This window comes from Mauremys mutica, chromosome 13 (genome assembly GCF_020497125.1).
Source record: "Mauremys mutica isolate MM-2020 ecotype Southern chromosome 13, ASM2049712v1, whole genome shotgun sequence".
In the NCBI taxonomy this organism is placed as follows: Eukaryota; Metazoa; Chordata; order Testudines; family Geoemydidae; genus Mauremys; species Mauremys mutica.
Genome location: NC_059084.1, coordinates 8,268,540 through 8,289,980, shown reverse-complemented (window position 1 = coordinate 8,289,980; position 21,441 = coordinate 8,268,540). Strand labels below are relative to the sequence as shown.

The window sequence follows — 21,441 nt, the reverse complement described above, 5'->3', positions numbered from 1 at the left end:
CCTCAGTCAGCGAGGATTGTTCTGTGCACTAAGAATCTACATTTTCATTATTGTTGTTGTTTTTTTCCTTACATTTGTGTGTGTGTCTGACAGCCCTGGAGACTGAAGTCCTCTATTTATCCACAGAACAGGTATCAGCAAGGGCAGCAGCAGCGTAAGCTTACCCTGAGTTGCCCCACCAAAGTGCGTCAACCCTGACCTAAGGGGACTCACTTCCGGGGGTGAGAAGGTAGTTTAGTCTCAATGCCCAGTCAATCCTTTGCCTCTGCTGAGAATGTCAGCAAAGCAGTTGATTAGTGCCAGTTGATATTGTGATGAGAACACCAGTCCATTGGGATCTAGACTAAGACTGACAAATTAATTTCCTATAGGGCATTGAACAACCATTGACTGATAGTAATGTTTGCGAACTGGGTACACAAATGTACATGCAATTCTGAAAATGGAAGCTCTAGTATTTTTGAAAGTGTTTGAGTGGCAGCAATATAGAACTAAAGTTCTCTGTTTACTTAGCATCACAGGTACAGCATAGGGGGCAGCAATACAAGCTTCTGCACACTGACCCTCCATTATCCTCAGTCAGGTCTTAGAAGGATCCCCTCTAGAAGTGAGAAGGTAGTTCAGTTCCCAACATCTCTTCAATCCTTAACATCTCTCATAAGACTGCTAGCAAGCGTGCCAAGTGTGATGCTGATTTTGGTGATGGGACAACAGTCTACTAGGAAATGGACAGAAACTACCACTAGCATTTCAGATAGGCCACCTGATACACCAATTGGAAGTTAGTTATTTCTCAGGCCTTGGATGTACAGCTAAAACCACCAAACTTAAACAGCCAGTCTACAAGCTCTACTGGTGCAGTTTGTAAAGTCTGTCAGCCTTACTACTCGTGGTCAATCGCAGTATTGTTAATCCCATGCCTTCAAAAATCCTGAATCAGACCCCAGAAATCACAAGGTTGGTTTACAAAAATCGCAAGATTTAAAAAAAAATGTTAGGTGCTTTTTTTTTTATTGCCTTCTGTTTTTCAAGCTTCATGTACATTTGGGTCATGTTTTCAAGTTTTTATCTGCAACTATGAGTGCCAGAAACACTGTTTTTTAAATGAAAGCTGAGATTCTCATGTAATAACGTAACTCTGGGATCTTGGGCTTTAAGAAAACCAACAAATATTGCAAGAGTTATCAATACTGTAGTTAATTCAACCTGCAGTATTTGTAAGATCCATCAGCAGAAGCACTTTCATTCAGAGAGATTACAAACTCCATTCTTCATTCAAATTCCATGTTGTTTTCTGTTCCGCTGAAGAACAAGTATCAGCTTTATAAGACATACATAACTGTAGGGTCAGACTTCAGCAGCCGTAAATTGGAATAGCTCCACTGACTTCAACAGAACTATACCAGTTTACTCTTGCTGAGAATCTGGCCCATAGTCGCTCTATAAGGGATGAAATAAAACATTCTCCAGCAAGTTTTCTCATTTCAATATTTGTAAATACTTTAAGAATACCTAAGGAAAACTGGTATTCAAAAAACTTTAAGATGCCATTCAGACTGTAAATAAAATTAATATCAATTAAATCAAAATAACATGAAAACATTTTCTTATCTGGAGATCCTGCATGTGTCTCCATCTAAATGGTCTTGCAACAACGTGAAACAGTGCACAATAAATATGACTAAGTTTGCAAAAAGTTGTTAAAAGAATTAAGAGCAATACTGGATATGAAATAAGGACGGGGTTCTGCATCATTGAAGTTAGTTATCCAATAACAGTAAGAGCTAAGATAATTAAACGTATGATAAGGTAAGTAGGACAGTGCTTACAGCCCCTGGGTACAACCACAGCATATTGATAGCTATGCTTATTGACTGTTGGCTTTTATTAGACTACAGATAATTGACCACAACTTACAGCTATGTGTATGAAAGAACAAGGTCAGCTTTATCAACTGGGTGACCCTGAGCAAGAGTGAGGCTCCATGCTGCTGGAGAGTTGAATGAAGTTATGAGTTTCTTTCTTGTATCATACAACTGCAAAGGAAAACTGGGAGTTTCTACCCCTCTCACCATCATGAGAGGAGATCAGGAATTCATAAATTGCCAAGTCAGGAAAGAACTGTGGGATCACCCCCAAAAAGTGTGGGTGCCAGGAAATCACTTTGTGTTGTTTATGCTTAAGGACAGGCCTGGTAATACAGAGCTCTACATTTTTGGTTGTTCACTGAAGAAAACTTGTATTTAGTATATGGGTTGGCTCAGAGGCCCCTATGAAACCTTGTTGTCTTTCTTTAGGGCCCAATCCAAAACCCACTGAAGTCAGTAGGAGTCTCTGTGTTGACTTCAGTGAACTTTGGATTGGGCTTTTACAGACCTCTATAAAAGCAAAATCAGCCAAGCAACCACATACAGTGTCCCAGTCACAATTAGCAAGATACTGTTAGTATGAATCCCAAAGGTTGAACTCCTGGCGCAGGGGTCAAGTCAGCAAATGAACTGGGAAGAGAAGGACAATGGTCACGGTAGTAGGGGCTAGCATGGTGTTTTGGAGAATTTTCCCTCTGAAACTACTGGGTATCTTCAATCAAGCTAGGGGAAGAGAGAAGGAAGAGGATGTGATAGCTGTAGAGGCAGTACAGAGGCAGGGTGAGTGCCATCATCCCTTCTTTCCTTTCTACTCTAATTAGGTTTGGTGGGGCCCCCTTTCTCCTTATATGATGGGCTTGCTGAGGGACCTCTTCCTCCATTTCCTCTCTTCCCACTCCCCCCTTTATGGGGCCTTGTGATACCTCACCACCCTCCCTCCCGATCCAGCTAGCTCCTCTCTCCCACTGCCCATCTGGCATCAGGGTCCCTGGGTATGTTCTTCTATCTTTTTAAACACTCGCAGAGGAGAAAGTCTGTTTGGTACTGCTGCTGGGCACAGAGCAGTTGTGTTTGATGCAATAGCAGCATAGAGGAGCTGCCAGCCACTGTTGGGTCCTCCCAACAACACCCGTTACAAGAGAGGGTTAGCTGATAACCTTCAGGGGAAGCAGGAAGCAGGGGTTGAACCTAGTCAGGGAACACCTGAGCTATTGAAGGGCTCGGACACTCCCAGAGTTCTTGATTCAGTTTAGTGGCTGAAGCCACAGCTGGCATTTGTCAGCCAGGCCGACTATTAGAGCTGCCTCTGTCTTAGGAAAAGCTGGCAGAGCCTTCTAGTTGGAGAGCCTTCACTTCTGAAATTTGTTCCTGCTTGCCATTCAGCAAAGCCAAGTTTGGTAATCTTTAGGACAAGGTTCAGCATAGCTTTATAACAGACAGTAGGTGGTAGGTTTGGCTGTTTGTAACTAACAGGGGTTTTAATGTTGGGGATTGGGGGGGTAGTATTATTTTTTTATTTTATGGCCTTTGGTATATAAAATATTTATATATATATATCCCTTCCTAGGTACCATAACAAGAATCCAGGTAAGCACTAATTTTTTTTATACTCAGCGTAGGTTGTCAATAACACCATCACTCTTCTTGTTGTGATCTATTAGGTCCTAATCATGTGTCTATGCAGCAGTCAGGCCAGAATACAATGCCCACAACCTCTCTGAGTATGACGGTGAGCAGCCATGGAACTGGGCCTGGTTATAGCCATACAGTGCCTGCATCTCAGAACGTGCCAATGCAAGGCCAGGGGTCAATAGGCAATTACGTCTCTCGAACAAATATCAGCATGCAGTCTAACCCAGGTAAGGTTCCCTTTCCTTTTGGGATTGAAAGGACTTTTCAGTGGCTTCAAAGATGCACAACATGTGAAAATGTGCTGTAAATACTCTCTGTAACTCTATTCCTGCACGGGAGCAGAGATGCAGGAGAAGACGTGGTTTTAAGCTACCTTTGTGTTCAGTATTTTCTGGACTCACAATAAGTCAAAATAGCCTCAGTGTCACTCTAACTTCCATTCTGTTTCCTATGGCCCTCAGCGTGTGGTGGAAGGAGTGAATATCCAGAGTGCAGCAGCACTCTGGTCATACCGTGACGGACCCAACACATATCGCCCATATGTTCTGAGCTGTGAGAGGAGCTGTTAAAGAATAGTTATGCCAGCTAAAGAAGTTGTCCATGCTGGTGATATTCCTCAGTGGATATTTCCACTCCCTTTACAGGCCTTTCACATTGCTGGAGTGGCACAAAGGGGCCAGAGGGCAATGGAGAATCTGTCCCTGTCTCTTAAAAATGTTCACCACCAAGTAATGAATAGCATATCAGATACTAAAGAATTATTTCAAGGAAGTAATGTGAAAATCAGAAAAAAAAATACTATAACTTCAATTTACTTAAATTCTGTAGTCATCAGGCCTATAAATAAGGTAGAAGAGGAAAGGGAAAGTTGGTTAAAGAAAAAATGCAGCTGAAGATAAGGGTGCAGGTGAAGAAGAATAAATATTTCAGTTTCCTCGTACAGGGCCCTTTTCCGTAGTCATGTTGCAGAAATTATTTCTGCTATTTATTGAGATCAGATGTATTTTAAAATACCTGACAGAAAAATAATGGTATGAATTGATTATGTTATCAGCATATGGGTTCAGATTAGAATGTAGAAAAGTTAAATATGCACACTGGGAAAAAGTAAACAATTTCTGTCTTTTTTTTTTCCCCCTGTCCCCCTCATGGAGGATTCACTGAATGATGATCTGAATGCAACTTTAAAACTAAACTGGCTGATTTTAGTTATTTTCAAAAAAGAGTAGGAAAAGAATTGTGATATCCCTTTAGAAAACAATTTTACCTATGTTCTATGTAGTCTCCATGATGCACCAGCAAGCGGCAACATCCCACTACAACTCGGCACAAGGAGGGAGCCAACATTACCAAGGACAGTCCTCCATTGCCATGATGAGTCAGAGCAATCAAGGCAACAGCATGATGGGTCAGCGACCCATGGGCCCTTACAGACCTTCTCAGCAAGGTATGGTGTATTATTCAGTTCCAGAAAGATGGCTACCCCACCATTCCTGCTGTCACAGACAAATATGCCACAGAAGCCATAATGATCTGGAAATGAGGGACCTTAGTGAAAGTTGATAAGACAGGAAATGCCAGACAGGGTGAAAGGTGCAAGTAGAATGTCAATAAGGTTTTGCTCTAGTTTTATTTTCATAGCTTTCCATTTCTAAAGTTCAGAAATGATTGAGTCGACAAAGTCAATGAAATTCTTTCAGTTTACTGCAGTGGGCTTTGGATCAGGCCATTAGTCCCAATGTGGTAGTGTTCTTAATAAGGAAGAGGTCTCTGCAAATGAGATTTCGGTTATAAATATAGATTTATATTTTGTATATGGGCCTACATTGGAACTAAGTAAATTATGATTTTGAGTTTGAATGTTAGCATGAGCAAAAAGCTCAAAGAATAAAAACATGAGAAAGAGAAGAATTGTTTGGGTTAAATTTGTAGTGACCCTAAATACCAGCATTACCTTATTTAAGGCTTGGAAATAGGGAAGCATGGTTAATTGGAAACCAAGTGCAAGGTGTAGTCCTATGACTCCCTTTTCTGTCTTTGGGTAAGGTCCAATAACCAGCAATGACATCACTTGTTTGTTATAGTGTATAAAAAGCAAGGATCTTTAGTAGTTTTTGTCAGAACTTTCTTTAACCCCTCGTGTCACGCCATGATAGGAAGGTACCTCCTGGGCTTGCACCTGTTGTAAGTGTTTTGGCCAGTGCTTATAACTGTAGTGTTAGTAGGGTATAGAATATTAGGGTGTGTATGCTTGTATTGATATTTTGGATATAACCAACATCAAGTGGCCTTTGGATTAATAAAGGAATGTTTGTATGGAAACTGAGTGGTGATAAGCCTTAATAAAATTATTATGAAAATTATTTCCAATAGGCACCAAAGGATAATTTCACCACTATCAGTCGTGACTGAAAACATCTTGGAAACCATTATATAAAGTGAAGAAACTGCTAGACCAATTCTGATGTAAAATGAATTTAAATTATGACATTTTGGTTTATTTTCTGATTGGATACTCATAGACATTTAATGCTAACTATATTGTTATGCACAGGATTCCTTTAGGTTTTATGCTATTGGGCAACTCAGGCAAGTAGATTAATTATGTCAGCTGGTAGGGTTTTTCTTGCTCTATTATGACAACTATACAATTCTAATATTAAATTAAACTTTCATTCTCAGATTTAGCAAAAGCAGTTTTCCTTTCCAATGAGAAAAAACATCTTTGAAACAGTTCTGAACATATAAAACTCAAGTGATTTCTCCCAGAAGAAAACACTGTTCACTTCAAGAATATCTAAATAATGAAAAATCTCCCTTTGGGTTCATGGGCTACTTAAAACTCTCTCTCTCTCTCTTTCCTTTTGGTTTACAGGTTCCTCTCAACAGTACATGGGGCAGGAGGAGTATTACAGTGAACAGTACAGCCATGGACAAGGCTCATCAGAGCCCATGAACCAGCAATATTATCCAGATGGTAATTTTGCTGAGTAATAGTAACTCTAAAATTGATGCAGCAGAGCTTGATGTGGTACTGAGTTGTACGACAGCCACATCCAAGAGTTAAAAAATTGGAAACCAAATAACCTATAAGATTTGTTTCCAACCTGAAATGCCAGCAACTCCTGTTCCCAATACATACGATTCTGTGTACACATGTTCATCGTAGCACCATTATCAACTGCATCCTGAAAAGAGCAGAAAGCCTACCCGAGAATTCCTGGGCTAGGGTACACACTCAGTTTAGCAAGGAGTGCTACTTCAGACTTGGCAAATGCATTGTCATTTTCACCAGCAAGCTATCTACCTCAGATTTGCCCACTTGAGCTCTTTCTTTCTTTTGGCCTAATCTGTGAAGCTATCTGACTTTAAAGTGTGTGTGTGTGTGTGTGTGTGTGTAATTATTTAATTATGTATAAAACATAATAGGTACTCTCTACATTGTAATACAAACACAAACAATTATATAATACATGTGCCAAAACAAACTATGGCTCAGATGAACCTTTTTGATTAACATTGTCCATTTTGTCTCTTTCTTACTGTCTGATTGCAGGTCATGGTGATTATGCATATCAGCAGTCATCCTATACCGAGCAGAGCTATGACAGGTCATTTGAGGACTCCACACAGCATTACTATGAAGGAGGTGAGAAGATATATTTGCAATCTATGCAAACAAAAGCTCTAAGCTACATAAAGTACTAAGTCTACTTAGGAAAAATATGAAAACTGTTTTATAGCATTTCTGCAGAATTCAAACACTGCTCAGCTGCTAGACTAAAATATTTTCCTATATTGAACGTTACTCAGAAGTGTCTATAAAATAGAATTTAGTTATGTATAGCAACTTTTATATTATATATATCTCAAAACACTATGCACAACATTAGATAATGTTAGTGACTATGTAGGTTAATGATTACTAGCTCACATATAAGCCTTGTGTGCACTACTAAACAACACATTGCTGACAACAGAACATGTGTAGCTGAACTAGCTGCAGTTATAGTGTTAGATATTAGAAAGTTTTTTATGTGTGAGGAAATATTAGCTATAATACCACAATTATTTCTTTTCTTAAAAAACATGCTGTATGGTGTTTTCATTTAACTTTAAATTGAGATATAAGTGGCTCTTAATATATTAATTGTTAAGGTCAGAGATCATTGTGGGGGAAGTAAACTAAGGTGCGAGAGTTAGAAAAATGGCTTAAGATTAGGGAACAAATAGTCGCTATAGATAGAAACTTTTTTTCAAATTGAGGGAAGGCATATTGGTCTTTAGGTATTGTGAAAAGCCAACTGGCCAAAAGCACAAATGAATGGGGTTTCACACCTGTAACTGAGATGAAATGATGGCCTCATATTTCTTAATTTTCAGACAGCACTAAAATTGGAAGCAGAGCAAATAATGAGGCGCAGTAGAAGTAAATATAAAGAAGACCCAGCAGCTTAAATAATTGGGACTACTGAGATGAGTAAAGGCTGTGGAATCAGGCCTGTTGTTCCTATCAAGTTAACAGGAAGCACTTGAGTTATTACTATTTAATGTATAATTAAATATTCAAACTTAAAATTAGAAAGAGGGAAAAAATACAAAAACTGGTATAGGCTATCAAACTGCTCCAAAGTATTATTCTCTCTCCTCATTTCCTCCTCCTGTTCTCTTATTTCATTTCCCTACCCTGACTCACTCCCTTTTTACAGGTCAAGGAAGCTCTTCTCCCTTGAATAACTAATATTTTTTGTTTCATTATGTTTCAAAACGGCAAGTAAACAAATATATATCAGTTATTCTGGGGATAAACGCCTTGCTGGCCAACAGGGAACAAAGAGGGAGGATAAGAGAGGAGAGAAATGGTTGTGAGTGAAATTAATCAAAGGATTTTAACATTAAAAAGAAACCTTACAATTTCACCGTCACCACTATGACAGCCACATTTCCTTTGCTTTTTAATATGCTTTTTCTTTCATATAAATGTTGGAGTTAGTCTGTTTAAGATGAAGAGACGGTAGCAGGTACCTTTGTTGCAGGCAAATTTTTTACCACAGGAACCACCTGGAGCAAAGGGATTATAGCAGTTAGAGTAGAAAGATTTGTATATTCACAGTACAGTTATTGAGAAATTATCATATAGGGAAAGATTTTAAAGTAGGTATCTAACTTCCCTTGAAAGTTAATGGGAGTCAGGCACCTAAATGCCTTTGAAAATCTGTACCACTGTGATTTTGCAAATCAAGCATGAGAAAAACCTGAATATCACACATCAGTAGTGCCACAGCCTCCTGCACTACTGATTGGCTGAGATAATTTAATTTCAGTATAATGAGGTTTATTTTCCTCCTTGATAATAGTGACACTATATCACTATGTCATTTCAGCAAGATTCAGCATATTTATTCCAGAAAGGAATGGTAGAATTTTCAGCCAATTTAATGACCCCATTGCCTGAACATTTTTGGAAGCTCAATCACTAGAATCACTTAAATTAAATTACTACGACATCTCATCTGAGGAAACCAACTTTTATGTAGAGACTTCGTTCATTTTGTTGTTTGCAAATTTGCAAACTGGATTTCCCTTTAAATGTTTTAATAGTTCCAATAAAAAATTGTAGGTCCCATAACAATGAAATGCCTTATTTTCCTTGGAAATATGAATAAAGAATATTATTATTTATGAACTGAAAGCAAATACAGTGGGAGGGCTTCTTGGGACGCCAGCTGTTGTGTCCTGGCACTCTTGTCATCGAGACTCTCTTCTTTTACCTTTGGGACAGTTTTTGATTAGAAAAGCTATCCATTTCGGGGTAGGCTGGTTATTTGCATGTTCAGTGATGTAGATGAATAAACAACCCCTTACATCCCATCTGCCCCTACTGTGAGCTCCACAAGAAATGGGATTTATGCAGATCTAGGATTCAACAAATTGCAAATTAAAGCCAATGCACTTTGCATGTTTTTGAAAAACAAAATCTGATTCTAAAGAGTAAAACAGATTTTAAATATAATCTATTTATAGAGCTGGGTTGAAAGTTATGAATATAATTAAATATCTGAATGAAAATAGTAACTACTCTAAGTCATTTCAGGAGGACTCTGTCAAGGTATCTGAAATGTTTTCTAAAATATCATTTTAGTTTTTAACCCACTACTGTGTTTTACAGTAACCCTGTGGAAGTTTGAAAATGAAGTGTTTCCTTACTGATTTTTCTTTATTATTAGACTATTTGCATAGTATAGGGTTGTTCATTATGGATCAATTTCATCCATAAAATTCTAATGTATAACTCCTATTGAAGCATATAGGAATTACAGTGTGCATTATAAGGTAGTATTTAATCCTCTGAATGCTGGGTGACTGAATTTCTTGTTTTAAAGAGAAAGCACATTTGCTTTAAAACAAAATCATACAGGGCCAAATCCTGACTCCTGGTATATACATCATGTAAACCCTGTTGGCCACATAAAACAGCTGAGCTTTGTAGTTGTCTCAGCCTTCTCTGTCCATCCTAAGACTGTTAACTGTGTTTATTTAGAATAGGGCTGCTCCAGTGGTGAAAAGTGGGAAGAACAGAGGGACCATATCCCCAAAATTTTCATGTGTGAGGGGTTGTTGGGAATTCTTCAGTTCACTCTTAGTTCTGCTCCTTAGCTAACAGACCCACTCCAGGGAAGGATGGGATCTTTCTTTTCAGAATCTATATAATTGTTAACATCTGCCTGCATAGCAGGCAGGTCACACAGTTTTGGTGGGCTCTATGTTGTGGAGACTTAGGGTATGTCTATCATGCAATGTAAGACCAGGGTTTGAATTCAGGCTCAAGCCTACCCTCCTTCCATCTACACACAAACCACACTAATCCAGAGCATGGACCCAGGACTCCACGGGGATGGAGGGTCTGACCCTGAGTCAAGCTGGGACTCACAGTTCGAGCCTATTGCTTTGCAGTGTATACGCAATCTGGACTCATGCTCAGGTAGTCCACCAAAAGCATCCCACTGACGTACTTCCTTTGTCCTCTGGACAGTCAAGTTTGCTGCACGGTCATGTTTTCCCACACTTCACTATGAACAAACGGCTAGAGCAGCCACATTTTGTGAGGGCACTAGGAAGTCTCAGATATGGGTGGTTGCATTCGGGCCTGCATAATACAATGTAGACAGACCCCATGTTGGGGCCCAGGGTTCAACAATGAGTTACAAATGAGTGTAGATGCTCAAACCCTACATTAAACCCAGGATCTGCTAATTCGAATTCTACTAACCCTGGGCTTACACTGCAGTGTAGACCTTTGAGTCAGGGTTTTCCCTGTGAAGAATTGGTTGGTGAAGCCCCTCTAACTTAAAAATAAAAAGGCAGGTCAAATTTTGGGCCACCCAAATTTTACAGTGTCCCTTTTAAATTAATTATACATTCTAAAATTAGCTTGTGTGTAATGAACAATTCTGTATAGGACTTCCTTTTGAGGAACAAGGAACTGCCTCTGGCAACTCTCCAATGTCCAGCATATTTTGAGTTAATTATATTATGAGAGTTGGAATTCCCCTGTGCGTGATTCATTATCAGCTGCCCCCTATTGACAGCACTCAAGAAAGGATAGAAAAAGCTGCAAAACAGAAAGTAAATTCATCATGTTATTACTAAGTGAATTAGACATATTAATCTCCAAAAGAAAACAGTGAGAAAAACAGAGTGGCAAAAAACCGCCATAAAATATACCTTAAACTGAAGTAGTCAATTAATCTTGTAACTTTCCAAGCTACAACAATTTTAATATATATATTAAAATAAAATAAACCTGGTAACCAGTGTCAGAATTCAACACAGTACTGAAGGTAAGTGATCCCTGCAATCTAAAATACATGTCATTTCTGAAAATCTGTCTTACAAAAACACGTAGGAAGATAGAACATGAAGTAAATTTCTTTATTATTTTAAGCGATCAGAGTTTCTCCATTGTGCAGTAATTAATTCAAACCACAGTGGTTTAGCCTTAACTTCTATTATGTTTTATTTTCCTTAAAAGTCAACACGCCTGATACTTGTTTGCCTCACACCTTGTGTAGTTCTTTATACCTGGATAAAATGGCCGTTAAATGCTACTGTTCTGATTGGGTAACATTTTATACCCACTTTACATCAGTGTAATGACTACCAGCTGTAAAGGAGTGAAGATTCAGGCCCAATGTTTTGGTCACACAGAAGCTTTGTGTGGTAATGTTTCCTTTTCAACCCACTTGCTTTTTGTAGATTACCACAAACTAGAGGAAAGCCAAAATATCAACTTAATGGAAAATAAAATTTAGTGAATTAAGGATAAGCCTTTGCAGTTCAAATAGGCTGGGGTATATTGGGGAAATTTTGATCACCCACAAATTTAAAAGTCAGTTTTCTTAAAGAATGCTAGATACTATGAGTATCCAAATAAATACATGAATATGACTGTGTACAAACTGTAGGATGTGCACTTGAATAGACCAGGGATGGCCAAACTTACTGACCAGAGCTGCATACTACAATCTTCAGAAGTTTGAGAGCTGGGGTGTGCCTGCCGGGGCCTGGGGCTGCAGCCTTTCAGCGGGGTGGTGGGGCTAGAGGCTTCTGTCATGTGGGGCCTGGGGTGGTCTCAGGGCTTCATCCCCGCAGGGCTTGCCTGCCAAAGCTCGGGACTTCAGCCCCATTTCTGCTGAAGCCCCAAGCCCTGGCAGGTGCCTCCCATGGGGCTGAGACCCCTAGACTCCACTCTCTGCTGGACAGAAGCCCCTAGCTCCACCACCTCGCCGAAGGGCTGAAGCCCCAAGCTCCCCCAATCAGTCTGGTAGGCAGAGAATGGGGAGACATGAGAGGCTCCAAGAGCTGCATTTTAACTGTAAAAGAACCGCATGAGGCTCACAAGCCACAGTTTGGCCTCCCCTGGAATAGACTTTACTTGGTCTTTATGTGTTATCAAAAGAAAAATATATAATTAGGAGTGTATATTTTTCCTAATTTGTAATGTGTGGAAACAAAGTTATTGTGCTCTTTTAAAACATATATTTTATTTTTAAATTTTTGATTAAAAGAGAGCTGATGTTTAAAATGTAAGAGGAAAAGGGAGCAGCTGGTGGGAGGGAGAGGGGAGAATGTGCATGTAGACTTCTTAAAGAAAACTTTTTTCATACGTGAAACAAACACAGCCTCTTCAAATGAGCTAAAAATAACTAGAGGAATAACCTCCTCTTTACTGATGAGTAAAATATAGTGGAAGGCAGGCTCTTTTTTAAAGGAATACCCTTTTCATATCAACAAACCTCATTCAGTTATTTTCAGCGTGAACAGCAACTATATTGGGACAGCTGCTGAGTCTGTACATAAACTATATCAATCTTCCCCTTTCTAGGAAATTCCCAGTATAGCCAGCCACAGGCAGGATACCAACAGGGAGCTGCGCAACAGCAAACATATTCACAGCAACAGTACCCAAATCAGCAAAACTATCCAGGACAACAACCTGGATATGGTGAGGAAGTCTTCTTTGGCATGTCTTGTGTTTGCAATCCTTGGTATAAATTTGTCCATTCTGTACCTAGGAACAAACAGATAAATTGTCTATCTCCCTTTGTAGCTCAAGGCACCAGCTTTAACTTATAACACATGTAGTATCTGGTTCAGCCCAGTGGATGTTATCACACATCATACAGGATCTCTGACTCCTTGACACCAAGGGCTGGGAAAGCTGGGTAGACAGACAGCATGTTTATTCCCCACATTATTGCCTTTTTTACAGGTTTGGGTGGTGGGTTATTATACTAGTGCTCAGGCTTCATAAATGTGAAATTTTTATATAATGTAAAATGGAAGGAATCCCACAAAATCACTGCCACCTCACATAGATTTCTTGTAATAGCATATATGCTTTACTGTCAATTGCTGAGGAAAAAGGATTGAATGTGATCTGAATATTCTTGCACTAGCACACTAAACGAGAAATTTTTGGGCCATTCTGCTCACAAAATGATGATGCTCTCCACTACCATGTAAAGAATCCAGGCTTGATAGCTGGTCATGGTCTCTCTACTCAGATTAGGGTACTTTAGAAGCAGCACTCTGAGTCCCTCAAATGAAGAGAGCATTTCATATTGCTGATCAGCAAGTAGTGGTGTTCATGGTCTCTAAGAGCAATGGTCTGAACATGCTCAGCCACAGGATGGTGACCACGTCACAGGGCTTTGAGATTGGCATAAAAAGCAATAAGTAATAGAAATATCCCTAGGGTTTGAGAAAGGACGTGAAGGACCATTTGTGGGAAAAAGCAGCTTTGATTTGCCTGACTGGCACTTACAACGTACATTACTTCAGGGTCTTGCTGACCTTGGCAGCATTATAGGTACACCTCTACCCCACTATAACATAGTCGTGGGGAGCCAAAAATCCCTACCGCGTTATAGCTGAAACCCCATTATATCGGGGGAGGGGCGGCAGGGCTCTGGCGGTGATTTAAAGAGCTCCGGGCTCCAGCTGCTGCAGGGAGCCCCAGACCTTTAAATCGCCGGTGGAGCCCCACTTCCGCAGCCCCAGGGTAGCAGCAGCAGGGCTCCAGCAGGATCTAAAGGGCTCTGGGCTCCCCACAGCAGCCGGAGCCCTGGACACATGAAAGCGCCGCCCGAGCCCCACTGCAAATTTTATCAGCATATACTCCACTCCATTATCCAAGTCATTAATGAAAATTATTAAATAAAACTGGACTCAGGACTGACCCCATGGTATCCCACTAGATACGTCCTCTCAATTTGATAGCAAACCATTGATAACTATTCTCCAAGTATTCTTTCAACAGTTGTGTACTCACCTTAGAGAAATTTCATCTAGACAACATTTCTCTAGTTTGCTTATTAGAATGGCATGTGGGACTGAGTTAACAGTCTTCTTTAAATCAAGATATATCACATCTATTGTTTCCATCCACTAGGCTAGTACAAACTGATTGTTTAATTTGTTCCAGTATCTTTCCAGGCATCAAAGTTAGGCTGACTGGTCTATAATTCCCTGTGTCTTCTTTGCTCCCATTCTTAAAGAGAAGTAGTATGTTTGCTCTTCGCCAGCCCTCTGGGAGGTCACCCATCTTCCATAAGATCTCGAAAATAATTGTGACAGTTCTGAGATTGCTTCAACTAGTTTCTTAAATACACTAGGATGAATTTCATCAGGCCCTTCTTATTTTAATACATTTAACTTATCTAAATATTCTTTAACCTGTTCTTTCTCTATTTTGACTTGCATTCCTTCCATCTTGTTAACATTAATTGGGTTGAGTATCTGATCACCATTAATCAATCTTTTTAGTGGAGCAAGCAAAATAGGTTTTAAACACCTCAGTCTTCTTGATGTGGTCAGTTATTATCTCTCTTTCCCTGTTAAGCAGAGGGCCTGAACTTTCCTTCTTTCCTTTTTCTTTTGATTCTAATATATTTAAAGAACCTCTTCTTATTGCCTTTTATGTCCCTTTTAAGGTGTGACTCATTTTGTGCTTTCGCTTTTCTGATTTTGTCCATACCTGCTTGTACTACTCTTTTGTACTGATCAATTCATCTATGTTTCCACTTTTTGTAGGATTCCTTTTTGATTTTTAGGTAATTAAAAAGCTTCTGATAGAGCCATACTGGCCTCTTACAGTTCTTGCTATCTTTCCTTTGCAGGTCCCGCACAAGGAGCTTCTTCACAGTATTCCAGCTACCAACAGGGACAGGGGCAGCAATATGGAAGTTACAGAGCTTCTCAGACAGGACCATCTGCCCAACAACAGAGGCCTTATGGCTATGAGCAGGTAAATTATCTTAATTTCTGCCGTAAAGGGTCTGGATTAGCCTTTTTCAGGAAGCTCTGCCTTGGAAGAAATCAGCTTTTTCTTGCACACAAGAGAAGCTATGAGGTTGAAGACCCAGATCCATTGTCATATACTCACATTGGATTCCCTAGTATTGGCAATGCATTATTGGGCCCATCCAGTTTTGTAAGCCAAAAGATAATAGTTTCATCCAGTCCCCCTGAGTGCATGACACAGAAATGATATTATCTTCTAATGTGTCGTATTTTGTAATTTTTAACAGGGTCAATATGGAAACTACCAGCAATAAAGGGAGAAGCTCCTGTATCTGATTCATTTCAATAGTATATCCATCTTTTGAACTGGATGTACTGGCAGTTTTGATTAATTGTAATATGTTGGTTACCCCTTAGCACAAAGCAGCGTCTGTATGTGAACAGTGTTCATTTCATGCTGGATATGAAGCAGTGCACTACTGGTAACAAGACAATGCTTTAATGGTTTGATATATTTGGTGCTGTGTATAGTATGTATGTTGATACAATGCAGAGGTTTTTTTTCCCATTCTTGATGTTTCTAAATAGCTTAGGGGTCATTTGATCAGAGTTATGATGTGCCCAGATCTGGGAAACAGCTAGGATATTCTGCAATCCAGCTAAATACAAAGATCACTCAGTCACATCTCTGCCCATGCAGTTATTCTAATGTAGGTTATGAACCTATGTTTAACTGGATACATTGCAGTTTACCTGTTGTATATGCGAGCCTCTGAAATCCATGGCTCTCAAATGTACTACTTTACGGTATGGAGACGGGGGCATTCTTTATGTTGAATCAATTTCCACACTATAAGACAAAAATAAAAACAATTGAAGTAATATTTCATTTGCTGAGGACATTATGCTCAGCAAATTTATGTCGCTAATTACCCATGTCTTCTAATGTAATATCTGCACAATTCCACATTTTTGTAGTAAAAGGTGAAGAGATGATCAAAACCTGTTTTCAAGGAAATATGAATATCCAGAAGCACCTTTTATAGATCCATGAAAGTATGGTTTAAGTATGGTATATGTCATGGGTAAAAGAAATAAAAGAAAACTCTGGGAATGAATCTGTAAGTCTACTAGAAATCAGTATTGCTTCATATCATGTTTAGCTGACAAATATGTGACCACATTCCAGTCTTAAATATGCTACTCCAAATTTTATCACAACTTATAAATATTCATGCCAAATTTCCCAGGTAGCCAGTTGTTTGCTCTTTAATTTCTGGTTCTTCCATTGCCCTACTAGTTCAGATTTTCTAGCAAGCATTATAACCGTAAATAAAATCAGGTTATCAAATTGACTTTTTCTGCAGTTATTCATCGCTTTTGCTTTTCTCTAGTAGCTTGATAGAAGTAATTTAGAATTGGTGTAAAAAATCCATCTTTGTTTCAAAGGAAAAATCAGTAATTCAGCTTTAACAATGAACATTCATTATGCATATGGAAAGGTGATTGTTAATGGGATTCAACCATTAAAGGAAAACCTATAGAGGGAGAATGAGAAATATAGGGACAGTGGTACTTAAAAGCCAACATGAACAATAAAAGTAAAAAGTAGTTTATATTCAGTTTTACATTTTTTTAAAAAATGGGATTTTTACTGCTGAGTAAAATATGTCTAAATTGTCTGTGACTAAAGGGTTAAAATGGCTAAAATTTATTTAATATAAATTTTTTTAAAAAGTGAAATATTAACTTAAGGTTAACTGGAACTTTCAGAGTATAGAGTTAAATATATCTTCTGTGAGTTTTCTCCTTTTGAAGTGTTTATTGGATTATATTTTGAGTTGTGGAATTTTTATATTCTGAAAACTAACACCACCCAGAAAATTTAGATATCACGCTTCAGGTTTGGATTTGTTTTTCTTGAAAAGGAAAATCTTAATACTTGATAGCTAAATGGTTTATTATTAAATGTTGTTCAAGCTCTGCCCTTGCAGCATTAACACTTCTAATTGCTGATCAGTGAAATGGAGTTAGCATTTTTATTCATTCTTTATTTCTCTTTTCCTTCCTGCTGGTGTTTTCATACAACTGAGTACTTTTAAATATCAGATAAGGCACAGAAAAGAAGTATGAGGATTTTTTTTTTAATCTATGTTAATGTTACAGATAGCCAGGAAAATGCAATATTGTTCCTTGCCAGCTTGGAAATATGCCTTTTATGTGGTTTTTGAAAGTGCTAATATAATCCTTTTGAGAGAATATGAACAACATTTAAAAAAAATTAAACAGCAACATTACTTCTATCTGAAATGTCTTACATTAAGAATTTCTTGAATGTTGTGTATATACTGTATTTGAAAGAGCACTTTGGAAATAGTTTGTACATTTATTTCCTAATTTATACATGATTTTTGGTGTTAATATTTCTAATTGTTAATAACAAAATGTTTATTTAATGTGTTGTCCATTTTTATGTATTAATGTGGAAACAAAAAGTGATGCCAGCATTTTGACTTTTTTCATTAATTGTATCATTTTCTGTTTTGTAATACAGAATGCTTGAAACTGGTTTAGGTTAAAATGAACTGATTATGAAGCCTATTGATGGTACTTTTCCTATGATGCAAAGACTTTTTAAAAAAGGACCAGTGTAATAACAATGGGAGATTCAGTTTTTATTGCAGACTTTTTGGAATCAATGCCTCATCACACTCCCTCCCCTGATAGTCTTTAGGTAAAGCTCATTGCATGTAAAAACACTTACTACAGTTTTCAGATGTTCTAAGTCAGTGTTTCTGAAACTTTTGTACTGGTGACCCCTTTCACATAGCAAGCCTCTGAGTGCGACCCCCCTTATAAATTAAAAACACTTTTTAATTTATTTAACACCATTATACATGTTAGAGGCAAAGCAGGGTTTGGGGTGGAGGCTGACAGCTCGCAACCCCCCATGTAATAACCTCACCACCCCCTGAGGGTTCCCAACCCCGTTTGAGAATCCCTTCTAAATTTTGTTCAATGTGCAAAGATCAAGCATTATACACCTCTACCCCGATATAACGCAACCAGATATAACACAAATTTGGATATAACGCGGTAAAGCAGCGCTCCTGGGGGGGAGGGGGGTGGGGCTGCATGCTCTGGTGGATCAAAGCAAGTTCAGTATAACGCGGTTTCACCTATAACGTGGTAAGATTTTTTGGCTCCTGAGGACAGCGTTATATCCTCCACTATCAGAGGGGTAGCCGTGTTAGTCTGGATCTGTAAAAGCAGCAGAGAGTCCTGTGGCACCTTATAGACTGACAGACGTATTGGAGCATGAGCTTTCATGGGTGAATACCCACTTCGTCGGATACATGTAGTGGAAATTTCCAGGGGCAGGTATATATATATGCAAGCAAGAAGCAGGCTGTCTCTGGAGGATAGACTGTAACTTAATGTTGCAGATAAGTCCCCTGCTTTCACTGATGTCAAAGGTAAAACTCCTAATGATATTAATGGGAGCAGGCTCAGGCCCAAAAGATGAAGATGAAAGCTCTGATATTGCAAAGATTTATGCACATGCTTAACTTTATGCATTGCAAGTCCATCTAGTGACGTCAATGGCAGTCCTTCCAATGGGTAGGTCTGCACAGCACCAAAAGGTTAATTCTGACCCTGGGTAGACAAACGTGCTAGCTCTACTCTAGCTAGCACACTAAAAATAGCAGGGTGGCCATGGCAGCCAGGCAGTTGCTCAGGCTAGTGTCCAAATATATACCTGGGGGGCAGGCAAGATTGGATTCAGGTGGCTAGTTCCAACCACCCTGGTATCACTGCTATTTTTAAGTGCACTACCTTATTGGGAGCCAGCATGCATCTAATGTGGTGGGAAGCATCCTCCCAGCTGCTGTGTCATCATATCCCAGGAGTGAAGTTAAGCCCATCTTTGCCAGGCCAGGGCTCTATTTCAAGAGCCTGATAAGATAACACAAGAGAAAGCACTGACGATTTCAGGGCCCTCAGACAAAGCTCTAGATCAGTGGTTCCCAAACTTTAACAACCTATGAACCCCTTTAACTAAAATGTCAAGTCTCACAAACCCCCTCCTAAAAATGAATACACCTCTACCCCAATATAATGCAACCCGATATAACACAAATTTGGATATAATGCGGTAAAGCAGTGCTCCGGGGGGAGGGGGGGGGGGGCAGGGCTGCATACTCCAGCAGATCAGAGCAAGTTCAATATAACACGATTCCACCTATAACGTGGTAAGATTTTTTGGCTCCTGAGGACACCGTTATATCAGGGTAGAGATGTATTTCCAGGGATTTTCTACTTTACCTGAGCCTAAATTATAAAAGCAGTGATCTTGGAAATAGAAAATTTGTTTTTGTGACATGCTTATTACACACTATTATTTATCATTACAGTATTTTTATTACATTATGAAAATGACAACACTCTTCCAAGATCTCACTTTCATAGCTTGTATCACTTTAAATAAGTCTGTTATAAGACAAGGCTCCTATGTTTCATCAAGGAGTATCAGATGTGAAACAGCATGAAGGTATTTAAGAAGCCACCTCATAGTTCCTCCTACAGAAGCATTCAGGCAGGGCCGGTGCAAGGATATTTTGTGCCCAAGCAAAACTTCCACCTTGCGCCCCCCTCCCTACTCCCAGAGCATCGCTTATTATAAACTTTCAAAAATGAATACTGCATAATGTGGCATTGTTCATTAGAATTCATACAAGGGGGTCAGAGGAGATGATCACAACGGTCCCTTCTGGCCTGGGGGAACCTATGAGCAAGAGAGGCTGAGACTGCCCCCAGCTTGCAGGGTCTCTAAACGTTCCCAGGCTCTGAGTACTTCACCCTCCGGCGGGGGGGACCCAGGGGCAAGGAGGGCAGAGCCCGGCTCTCCCAGGGAGCAGGTGAGGATCTCCCTGGGGATCAGGGCTGGCTCCCCACGTTGGTACAGTGCCACCGGGGAGGGGGGTGGTGTTTGGAAGTGGCACCTGCGCCAGCCCTTTCCCCTCCAGGGTTTACTTTCACTTTCCCTCGTGCCAGGAGGTGCCTGCGCCCGGCCCCAGGCACGGCGCACTGGAGGGCAAAGCTCACCTGAACTCAGGACTGCATCCTGCCTCCCCCAACAGCTCTGTCCCTTGGCCGTGCTGGTCGCCATGCCCGGTCAGCTGTCTCCTCGCTTCGTGACAGGCTCCCACTGACCATCCTGCGTGGCGCCCCTCGCTGCGGGGGCAGGTTATGGAGGCCTCTCTCCCCACCCTGCCCCACTCAGTTGACTGCCATGATGCCAGACACTGCTTTTTGGTGCCCCCAAATCTTGGCATCCTAAGCAGCCGCCTAGTGGTTACACCAGCCCTGCATTCAGGTCTTGAGCAGTCCAGGCAAACAACACACATTACAACAAAGCTTAAACTTGTTCTTCATAATAATTTTAAAAACAATACTAGCTGCCTATTTAATTTTAAAAACAGCAAAAAATATCCACCTCCCTTTCCATTTCTTATAAGGCGTCTTGAAGTTTAAATCTCCTCAGCGTGACAGATACGCTTGCTTTGCTCGGCTTGGCTCTTGGACGTCTAGGGGCTCTGGGCTGCTGGCCCCCTCCTGCCTGGGGTCCCTAGGGACAGCTCTGTCTGCCATTAGGGATTCCCCCCCCCCCAAGAACCCCCTGTAACATTTTGCAAACCCCCGTTTGGGACCCACTGCCCTAGGTCGTTTCTAACGCAGAATCAGCGTCTGCCCAGCAAGGAATTTGTACAGCTGCTTTTGAACACGCACAGGGCCATCTCCGGGCAGAGAACATGCCGGCTGCTCTCTCCACAGGACTCCCTCTGCTTGTGCCTGGGGCCCAGCCGCCAGTCCCCCCAGACTCATCCCCAGGGCTGGGGCCAGACCCCGAGCTCCGTGGGCAGGGCCAGGACTGGAGGCCACCTAATGAGCTGGTTCTTCGCCCAGCCCCAGGCTCCTGCGTGCTTACGGGCGCGATGTCGGAGGGGGGAGCATTACGCCGGCTGAAAGCCAAGAGGGGAAGGGACCGCGCGGCTCGAACCCGCCCGGCGCCGTTAGGCGGGGCTCGCATTTGACCGCAATCCTTTCCCCGCGCTTTTCTTACCTAGGGGAGGGG

The 21,441-nt window shown here is 40.4% G+C and overlaps 1 protein-coding gene and 1 long non-coding RNA gene across 4 annotated transcripts in view; one reads left to right on the top strand and one right to left on the bottom strand.

Moving 5' to 3' along the window:
• The window catches only part of SS18L1 (SS18L1 subunit of BAF chromatin remodeling complex), a 30,300-nt gene extending 12,372 nt beyond the window's left edge, over positions 1-17,928 (top strand). The window contains exons 5-11 of one of the 2 annotated variants that reach the window (XM_044985381.1): positions 3,530-3,727; positions 4,783-4,947; positions 6,376-6,477; positions 7,057-7,149; positions 12,886-13,005; positions 15,182-15,309; positions 15,593-17,928. In XM_044985381.1, the coding sequence (XP_044841316.1) occupies positions 3,530-3,727; positions 4,783-4,947; positions 6,376-6,477; positions 7,057-7,149; positions 12,886-13,005; positions 15,182-15,309; positions 15,593-15,619 (833 nt within the window). In that variant the 3' untranslated portion in view covers positions 15,620-17,928. The remainder of the gene's footprint in view (positions 1-3,529; positions 3,728-4,782; positions 4,948-6,375; positions 6,478-7,056; positions 7,150-12,885; positions 13,006-15,181; positions 15,310-15,592) is intronic. The other variant, XM_044985382.1, reaches the window with a different exon arrangement.
• Positions 6,320-21,414, bottom strand: LOC123348075. Of its 2 annotated transcripts, XR_006573160.1 has the most exons (6): positions 21,295-21,414; positions 20,412-20,672; positions 16,059-16,155; positions 12,997-13,071; positions 8,526-8,561; positions 6,320-7,138 (listed from the first exon to the last, which is right to left on the bottom strand). It is a non-coding gene; the product is annotated as an uncharacterized LOC123348075 (long non-coding RNA). The 2 variants fall into 2 exon arrangements; XR_006573159.1 differs by lacking the exons at positions 6,320-7,138; positions 8,526-8,561 and having other exon boundaries at positions 11,325-13,071.
• Positions 21,415-21,441: the final 27 nt, after the last annotated feature.